General features: G+C 46.0%; 1 protein-coding gene across 1 annotated transcript; it reads right to left on the bottom strand.

Annotated features, from left to right (window-relative positions):
- Window positions 1-4,132: 4,132 nt before the first annotated feature.
- LOC100302545 (centrin 2) lies at window positions 4,133-5,180 on the bottom strand. Its single transcript, NM_001163594.2, has one exon. It carries the CDS (start codon window positions 5,178-5,180, stop codon window positions 4,662-4,664), a length of 519 nt encoding a protein of 172 aa, NP_001157066.1. The 3' UTR covers window positions 4,133-4,661.
- Window positions 5,181-10,120: the final 4,940 nt, after the last annotated feature.

Here is a 10,120-nt window from a genome sequence, read left to right as displayed (position 1 = left end):
GTCTCTCCCGGGCAGCTGCTGCCCGTGCAGGGGGTTCCCCGCGGACGCAGGCGCACTCTGCTCTTCGTGATCAGTGATCTTACTGGAATGACTTGGAAAGCTCAGGTGCTGGTTAGCATTTTTTAGCAGTGAAGTATTAACAGTGTGTGCACCATTCAGACATAAGTCTGTACACATAACAGGCTGAAGCGTGGCGCTAGCGAGCTTTATACGCACGGCACACCGACCAGTTCACATGACTCACACTGTGTGATCGAGTGCTGGTGACAGGTGTAACCTGGGTTCTCTCCCAGGTCTGCCTGTCACTTGCCTCAGGGGGAGCCTGTGGAGTTCTGGGAGCAGGACTGGGGGTGCGGGAATGCTGTGGGCCCCTCTGCACTGTGCAGAGGGGATAGTCTGGGCCAGTGTGGGCTGGAGCAGAGGAGGGCCACAGTCTCTGCTGGACCAGGCTCTAGTCGGGCTCCTCTGAGTGGCTCCCAGCGAGGTCCTGACTCCTCAGGCTTCGAGGTCTGTCTCTTCATTGTCCCATTTTAGCAAGATTCCTGTTGAGTCAGACTAGCTGGAGCTCCCCAGGCTCAGTGTATGACCGGACTGCTCATCCCCTTTCCCCAGATAATGAGGTCTGAGCCCCTGCCTGCCCTCAGCACGAATCCTGTACATCATTCAGTGGGGTCATTCTGCTATGGTCTGAGTGTGTATCCCCCCAAAACTCAGGCTGAATCCAAACGCCCGGGGTGGTGGTGTGGCCTTAGGGGTGATGAGATCACGAGGGTGGAGCCCCCGTGAATGGGGTCAGAGTGCCCCAGCCCTTCTGCCACTCGAGGACACAGGGAGAAGGTACCATGTGTGCACTGTGGAGGGGCCTCACCAGACACGGCGTCTGCTGCGTGTTGATCCTGGACGTCCATCCTGCAGGCTCTGAGGACTCAGCTCGTGGTCCTGCTGTGACAGGACTCAGCAGATGGCCCCACCCCTGCTGTCCCTCTCACCAGCTTCCTGCTGCGGCTCCACCTGCTCCTGAGGGTCGCCTCCAGAGGGGGAGGTGAGCCTGACCTTGCCCCTTCGGGAAAGTCCACAGCAGGAGTGAATCCCTCTTGCCTGGCTCTCCTGTCCTGACAGGCGTTGGGGGTAGACAGCGACGCGGTCTGAGGATGGGGAGCCACCGCGTGCGTCCCAGCGGGCGGCTCCTCACATGTCTGTGAAGTCACTTCACAGAGGAGAGTGTGGGGCCGCGATTTGCTGGACTGGAGCCATGCTTGTCTCGGTTTTCACTTGTAACCATTAATATATGGTAAACCTGTTACATAGTGACAAAACATTTCTTGTCTTAAGAGAACTGCTTTCCAAAACCAACCGTTCACTGGTAAGTGTAAATTATTGTATATTTTTGCCAGTTTATCCTGAACTTCCGTAGTGAGGAGCGCTCACACCCGTTCCAGCATCTGTCGGTCATACCAGACCAGGGCCTGGAGCCCTGTTTCCCTAAGTGAGGAGACAGGAGTTGGGGGGATGGTGCCCCGGGGCCAGTGGGACCTGCCACTTCGGGGGCTACACGGGCAGTCCGGCCGGGCTGTGGGCACTGGGGCTCTGACCCTGAGAGCAGGGCCCCTGGGGGTCTTCAGCCGAGAAAAGCCGTGCGGTGACTCAGGAACGGAGTGGTTCTGCCCTGCGGGCCGGGCCGGGGTGGGGAGCCGGGGCGGAGGCGGAGGTGTGCATCCTGGCGCGTCCTGCAGGTGGCGCCCGCGGAACACGCTGGCGGGGTGGAGTCCAGGCCATCCCGGGGGACTGACTCAAACCCCGGGGAGGGAAGCCGTGCCCTTCGCGGAGGCGGGATCGAGGCAGGTTCGGGGTGAAGTGGCGCTCGATGCGTTTCGGACACCCTGGAGACACCTGGGGACAGCTGGCTGTGCGGCTGGAGCAGACGTAAAACCTGGGAGCCTGGAGGGGCCAGGCCTGGCTGAGACCCCCCGGGACAGGGTGGGCTCGCAAGATGAGTTGCGTCCCAGACCCCCAAGGAGGAGCCTTGAGAAGAGGAAGCAACTGCGTGAGTGCTGTGAGGCGTCAGACACGAGGGCCGCCGTGCTGGGTGGGCGGCGTGCCGTGGGGGAGAGGGGGTGGGGGCTGCGGGGACACGGGGTTGCGGGTACAGGAGGCCCTTTCAGGGCTCTCTGTGAAGAGGAAAAGTGGCTGCCGAAGGAGTGAGATCCAGGGGGCCTTCGTGTTGGGAACCGACATGCGCGTCTGTGGGCTGGCCGGCGGGGACGTGGTCACGTGACGGCGGAGGAGGGCTGCGGAGAGGCTCGGACCGGCCCGGCACCGGTGGGAAGAGGGCGGGGAGGCCGGGCCGGGCGCCCTGGGGCAGGTGGAGCGATGGGGCGTTGGTGAGAAGGTGTGGACCTTCTCTTCCGTGCAGAGAGCCCTTGCGCCCTCGGGAGAGGCTGGGGCCTGAGGGGCAGCACAGAGGGCAGAGCCGCGCAGGAGGGCCCGTGGCTGGTGGCTGAGCGTTTAGCACCAGGCTGGTCGGGAAGGGCATGCACTCTTACTGTGACGGCGGTCCTGGGGGGCTCATCGCCTGGCCCCACTCCCATGCGGGCTCAGATCTCCCTAGCTGCCTCTTTTGTAAGTACCGCTGCTGTGAGCTGTGGGCTGCATGCTTCTTTTCCAGTCTGTGTTGCCCCTTTCTTTGTATGTGTACCCAGGAGTGGGATTGCTCAGTCTCTTCTTGGTTCTATTTTTTTTTTTTTTTTTTAGATTTGACATTTTATTTTTATTTATTTATTTTTTTAAATTTTAAAATCTTTAATTCTTACATGCATTCCCAAACATGAACCCCCCTCCCACCTCCCTCCCCATAACAACTTTCTGGGTCATCTCCATGCACCAGCCCCAAGCATGCTGCATCCTGCGTCAGACATAGACTGGCGATTCAATTCACATGATAGTATACATGTTAGAATGTCATTCTCCCAAATCATCCCACCCTCTCCCTCTCCCTCTGAGTCCAAAAGTCCGTTATACACATCTGTGTCTCTTTCCCTGTCTTGCATACAGGGTCGTCATTGCCATCTTCCTAAATTCCATATATATGTGTTAGTATACTGTATTGGTGTTTTTCTTTCTGGCTGACTTCACTCTGTATAATCGGCTCCAGTTTCATCCATCTCATCAGAACTGATTCAAATGAATTCTTTTTAACGGCTGAGTAATACTCCATTGTGTATATGTACCACAGCTTTCTTATCCATTCATCTGCTGATGGACATCTAGGTTGTTTCCATGTCCTGGCTATTATAAACAGTGCTGCGATGAACATTGGGGTACATGTGTCTCTTTCAATTCTGGTTTCCTCGGTGTGTATCCACTGCTGTGTTCTGCATAGTGGCTGCACCGATTTCCATCCCCACCAGCAGTGTAGGAGCGTTCCCTTTAATGCATAGCTTCCTCAGTGCTTCCTGTCTTTCTGAGGGTAGCCAGTAAAGAATCCGCCTGCAGTGCGGGAGACCTGGGTCCAGTCCCTAGATGGGGAAGGTCCCCTGGAGAAGGGAACAGCTGCCCCACTCCCGTACTCTGGCCTGGAGAATTCCAGACAACAGAGGAACCTGGCAGGCTTTAGTCCATGGGTTCACAAAGAGTCAGGCACCACTGAGTGACTAACAATTTTTACTTTTCATTCTGACAAGTACAAACTGAAACTTCACTGTGGTTTTGACTTGCATTTTCCTGATTAGCCCTAATGTTGAGCATCTTTTCATGTGCCTCTTGGCGATCTGCATTTCCTCTTTGGAAGAACTGTCTGTTCAGGTCCTCTGCCCATTTTTTAATCCGACTGTCCATTTGATACTGAGTTGTATGTTTTATATACTTTGGATATTAACCCCTTCTTGGTCATGTTATTAGCAAATATTTTCTCCTTTTCAGCAGGTTGTCTTTTTGTTTTGTCAGTGGTATCCTTTCCTGTGCAAGAGTATTTAAGTTTAATTGGGTCCTATTTGTTTTTTCTTTTTTTTTTTTTTTTGCTTGTTTCTGTTAGAAAATCACAAAAGATATTGCTGTGATTTACATGTCTGCCTATGTTTCCATCTAGAAATTTTATGGTTTCTGGTCATACCCTTAGGTCTTTTTTTTTTTTTTTTCAAATAAGAAAGCCTTTATTTGAAGATAAAACAAATAGCCCATACATACACACACACACATCCAAATGCAAGGAAGAGTTCACTGGGTTTTATAAAAGAGAAAGCTGCACTCAGGTGTCAATTAAAATTGGAACCATTGAAGAGATGCTCTCTGCTTGTGGTGACATGGGTACAATGTGTGCTTGAGAAGAAGTTGTTTGGCGGTGGCATAAATGTGGGAATGCAGGACAAGAGTTAAGCAATACAAGGCAGAATGGCAGGTGGGTGAAAGCTCAAAGACCCTTTTCTCCATTCTAACATGCTTTTGTTCTGCCCTGGGGAATTAAAGCAGTCACCCAGTAACCTTACAAACAACCTCAATTTCAAAGAACACTTTCAAAAGTTGAAAACAGATTTAGAGTTGTTACTAAAGTTATACCGAGACGTCAGTGGGGAAAAATAATTTACATTTTCAAAAACCAGGCTTCACACAACGGCAGGCACTAAACCGAGTTCCCTGTGCTCATGGTAGAAAAGCTGAGACTGATTTTAATAAAGGCTCGTCTTCTTCATAATGCGCAGGAACTCCTGCTCATTGACTTCTCCGTCTCCATCTCGATCAGCTTCATCAATCATTTCCTGCAGCTCCTCGTCAGAGAGGTTCTCACCCAACTCCTTGGCCACACGTTTGAGGTTTTTGAATGATATCTTCCCAGTCTCATCATCATCAAAGAGCTTGAAGGCTTTCAAGATTTCTTCTTTGGTATCCTTCTCAGACATTTTCTGAGTCATCACAGTTAAAAAGTCACTAAAGTTCATTTTTCCTGTCCCTTCCTTATCAATTTCGCTTATCATTTTCTTGATCTCTTCTTTTTTTGGTTCAAAGCCCAGGGCCCTCATTGCCACCTTAAGTTCCTTAACATCAATTGTCCCAGTTCCATCAGCATCAAAGAGATCAAAGGCTTCTCGAATTTCCTGTTTCTGCTCTTCGGTAAGCTCAGGTTTAGGACTCATCCTTTTTCGCTGGGTAGTCGATGCCATGTTTGCCTTCTTAAAGTTAGAGGCCATCCCGGATGGATTCCACTTCCCGTTGTTACGGCAACCGACGTACACACCGACCTGGTCATACCCTTAGGTCTTTAATCCACTTTGAGTTTATTTTTCTAAGTGGTGTTACAGAATGTTCTAATTTCGTTCTTTTATCTGTGTCTGTCCAGTCTTCCCAGCACCGTTTATTGACGAGACTGTGTTTCCCCAGTATATATTCTTGCCTCTTTTGTTGATTCATCATAAGTACATGGGTTACTTTCTGGAATCTGTCCTGTTCCATTGGTCTGTGTGTCCTTTTTTGGCCAGTGTTGTGTGTTTCGATTAGCTATGTAGTACCGTCTGAAGTCAGGACATCGGGCACCTCCATACTTGAGGTTGTTTTGGCTATTCATGTGCTCTTGTATTTTCATACAGACCTCAGAATTATTTGTTCCAGTCAGTGAAAACTGCCATTGATATTTCACAGGGATTGTATTGAATTTCAGGTGACATGAGTAGTAAGTAATCATCATCTGAACAATAATGATTAATCCAAGAACACGGTCAGTCTTTCCATATAGCTGTGCTGTTATCAATTTCATCCACCAGTGTCTTTTATAGTTTCCCTGCTACCGGTGTTAAGCCACTTTAGGTAGTCTTATTCCTAGTTACTTCATTTTTTTTGACATGATTGTAGATAGGATTGTTTGCTTAATTTCTCTGATAGCTTGTTAGCAGGAATACAACAGATTTCTGTATATTAATTTCGTATCCTGCAAACTTACCAAATTCATTGAGCTCTCATAGTTGTCCAGTGGCACGTTTGGGATTTTCTGTGTGTAGTACCATGTCACCTGGAAACAGTGGCAGTTTAATTCCCAATTTAGATGCCTTTTATTGCTTTCTCTTTGATGGCTGTCACTAGGACTTTCAAAACTATATTGAATAAAAGTGGCTAGGGTGGACATCCTTGTCTTGTTCCTTATCTTAGAAAAACTGTTTTATCTTTTCACTACTGAGTCTGATGTTAGCTGTGCACTTTAGGTACATGGCCTTTATGTTGAGGTATGTTTCCTCTATACCTGCTTTCAGATTATATCATAAATGGCTATTGACCTTTGTCAAAAGCTTTCTGTGCACCTACTGAGACAATAATTTGACTTTGATATGTTACTGTGGTGTATCACAATGATAGATGGATATTGAGATACATCTCACTTGTTCATGATGTGTGGTCCTTTTAATGAATTCCTGGATTTCCTTGCTAATTCATTGAGGGTTTTGCAGCTATGTTTATCCATGTTACTGACCTGTGACTTTCTTGTTTCTGTGGTTTATTTGTCTGGTTTTGGCTATAGGGTGATGCTGGCCTCAGAATAAACTCGGAAGCATTCCTTCCTCTGTAGTTTTTGCGGAATGGTTTTGGAAGGGTTGTTATTAACTCTTTTCCAAATGTCCAGTAGCATTCACCTGTGAAGCCATCTGGACCTGGATTTCTGTTTGTTGAGAGTTTTACTGGCTAAATTTCAGTACTGGTAATTGGTCTGTTGGTGTTTTCTATTTCTTCCTGGTTTATTCTTGGGAGATTGTACATTTCAGAGAATGTGTCCATTTCTAATAGCTTGTCTGTTTTATTGATGTATAGTTACTTACAGTAACTAGAAGTTACTCATGTAACTTATTGTAACTCAGTAGTCTCTCATGATCCTTTGTATTCATGTGGTGCCAGTTATAGCTTCTTTCTCATTTCTTTCTTTTTTTAATCGATTAAGCCCCTCTCCGTTTCTTTCATGATTGAGTCTTTCTAAAGGTTTATCAGTTTTGTTTCCCTCTTCCCAAAACCAGCTGTTTTGTTTCCTTGATCTTATCTTTTTTTCAATTTTTTTCTTCGCTTATCTCCTCTGATATTGAATATTTCTTTTCTTCTCAATATGGGTTTCCTTTATTCTTTTCCTATTCCTTTGGGCATAAGGTTAGATTGTTAGAGGTTTTTCTTGTTTCTCGAGGCAGACGTGTATCACTACAACTTCCCTCTTAGAACTTTGCTTCCTCCCGTAGATTTTTGGATCGTTTCATTTTCATTTGTCTCCAGGTATTTTTATTAATTTTGTTACTTCTTTAATTTCTTCTGTGACCCATTGGCTGCTTAGTAGCATGTTGTTTAGCCTCCAAGGTTTTGTGCTTTTTGCAGTTTTCCTGTTGACGTCTAGTCTCAATAGTGTTGTGGTCAGAAGAGATCATTGATATTATTTCCGTTTTCTTACTTATCAAGGCTTGTACTGGGGCCTTCCATGTCATGTATCCTAGAGAATGTCCCATGTACACTTGAAGAGTGTGTGTTCTGCTTTTGGATGGAATAATCTAAATATGTATATATAGATGTTACTTAGTCATATCCAACTCTTTGCAGCTCCAAGGACTGCAGCATGCAGCGCTTGCCTATTCTTCACCATCTCCTGCAGTTTGCTCAGACTCATGTCCACTGAAGTCTGTGATGTAATCCAGCCATCTCATCCTTTATCGTCTCCTTCTCCTCCTCCAATCTTTCCCAGCATCAGAGTCTTTTCCAGTGAGTCGGCTTTTTGCATCAGGTGGCCAAAGCTTCAGTTTCAGCATCAGTCCTTCCAATGAATATTCAGGGGTGATTTCCTTTAGGATTGACTGGTTTGATCTCCTTGTTGTCCAAGGGACTCTCAAGAGTCTTCTCCAGCACCACAGTTTTGGTTTTAGCGTTCTGAAAACACCAGGGAGATCAAGACTCTATTTCAACATTTGGCTCCATAGCTTACATTTTTCGCATGATGATTTCAAATATTTAGAGATCAGTTTCTAAGTTTAGAGACAGCACGAATGGCTTTTTTGTTGGGTTGGGTTGAGGTGGGTTTTTATATCCACTTATTTGCCTAATTTAAGTGTTTCACCACATACAGTTATGGAAAGAAAATTTATTCCCTCCTTTGTCTTAAGAGATTCTACCACCACATAACTAGTAAATTAGGCAGAATTCAGCTGGATTTTTAGATTTTCTATTTTGCAATTTTCGCATTCAGTTGGAAACCAAAATTGATTCCAACTTACGAAGTAGCGCACAGAGGGTATGATTTTCACTGCAGAGTATTTCTCTGTGATTCCGTAGCCCTGTGGTTCATGGAAGGGGTTGGTTTCCTGACTTCTCTGATGAACAACTGAGGAGGAGATGGCAGGTGGGGAGCTGTGGGCAGTGGACCAGATGGTCAGCTTAGGACCCTAAGAGGACAATTTATGTTTGATTTTATCCTCGTAACAGAAAACTGTGGGCACATTTACAGGAATGATTGAGCCCTCCTGGCTATCATGTCACAGCCTGGTTTCCATCATCCATCGGGGTCTCTGTGTGACTCGGTGGCCCCCAGTAGCTGTCTGACTCCCCATCCTGTTGTGGGGAACAGAACAACAGGAACCGCTTACAGGCAGAAACCTGCTTGAGAAAATGACCTGCTGTTTAAAGTGTTTCTGACTCCCCTCTAGCCCTGATAAATGTTGTCCCAAACCAGTCAGGAGTGAAACCCCTGTTGCTATCCTTAAGAGTAAAACCCAGTGTTATCTGAAGATCCTTAGTTGCTATACAAACAAGGTAAGCTTTTTAATTCTGAACTTTCATAATTACCTTGTTTAAATGCAATTTTGGCTTATTGCTGTTTTGTTACATCCATGAATCTTACCTTTAGGATAAAATAATGTTTGAAAGGCCATGGTGCAAATACAAGCAGTGCCTGTGTTTATTTCCTGACCGTGCAAAGCAGGGTGATCAGAGTGGAGACAGCTCAGGTCACAGCACAAGCACCCGTCTCCAGGTGTGCTTGTCTTCCTTCTTGTCTTTCCACCATCATAGGTTCACCCACCTGGACTCCATCACTACTTTCAAGCTCTTCAATAAAGTGTAAATTGTGGCTCAAATGGTAAAGAATCTACCTGCAATGTGGGAGACTCAGGTTCTATCCCTGGGTCGGGAAAATCCCTTGGAGGAGGGCATGGCAACTCACTCCAGTGTTCTTTGGGGAATTCTAGAGATGGGGAGCCTGGTGGGCTACAGTCCATGGAATTGCAGAGTCAGACATGACTGAGCAACACAAGCACGCGCACTCCTAGAGAGTACTAAGCCTGCCCCTTTAATTTCTGTAGTGACAATATTTATTAAGATTGAAAGTGCAGAGTGACACCAGGCTTGAGTAGGGTCAGCGGAGAGCCCGTGGCTGGTCGTTTCACTTCAGCTCGTCTCCTGTAATGAAGCCCTCTCAGGGGAGGAGTGTAGCAACCCAGTTACACAGGGCGCTGAGATGAACAGAGTTGATATAAACCGCCAAAGATGCACAGCTATTAAAATTACAACTGGATTTCAACTCAGAAGTATTTGAACACTCAGGACCAAAGGTGATACTGGCAAATAGAGGTGGGCCCTCAAAGTACCAATTTTGTAATGATTTTAACTACAGATTTCCTTTTCCCTAACACTAGTGATATAAAATACAGTACATATATTTTATAATACATAGCATGACTGCAGTACTGAGTGGATACATTCAGCCTAAAATGCAGTGACCAAGACTCAATAGTACAGCTTTGTTGGTCTCTTGATTGGTTTGCTACAGGTATGTCCGGAATAACTGGAAATAATTATTAAAATAATTTTAAAATGGCCTCAGCTACTGGGGAGAGTGGATGTCAGAAGGCTGGCAAGCCATACATATGCATGTGTCATGAGGAAACTTATTTTTAAAGGAGACAGCAACAATTTATTCACTTTTTAGTATGAATTTTTAATGTGTATTTTTAATCTAATATTCAGAGTGAAATGTCAGTAGGAAAACACATTTAAGTAAAAGTTTTATTTAAAAAACTCTTTTCAAAATGAAAAGTTTAAAGAAACAAGCATTTTGCCCAATAGTCCCTAAGAGAGCTTCAAATGCACTAACTACCAAAACATTTTTATTTTTGTAATT

Source organism: Ovis aries, chromosome 26, assembly GCF_016772045.2.
Source record: "Ovis aries strain OAR_USU_Benz2616 breed Rambouillet chromosome 26, ARS-UI_Ramb_v3.0, whole genome shotgun sequence".
Taxonomy (NCBI): Eukaryota; Metazoa; Chordata; class Mammalia; order Artiodactyla; family Bovidae; genus Ovis; species Ovis aries.
Note: the sequence above shows the minus strand (reverse complement) of the source record. Positions and strands in the feature narration are given on the sequence as shown.

Excerpts from the sequence above, each read along its gene's own strand:
- LOC100302545 (NM_001163594.2), bottom strand. The coding sequence starts at position 5,180 with ATGGCCTCTAACTTTAAGAAGGCAAACATGGCATCGACTACCCAGCGA.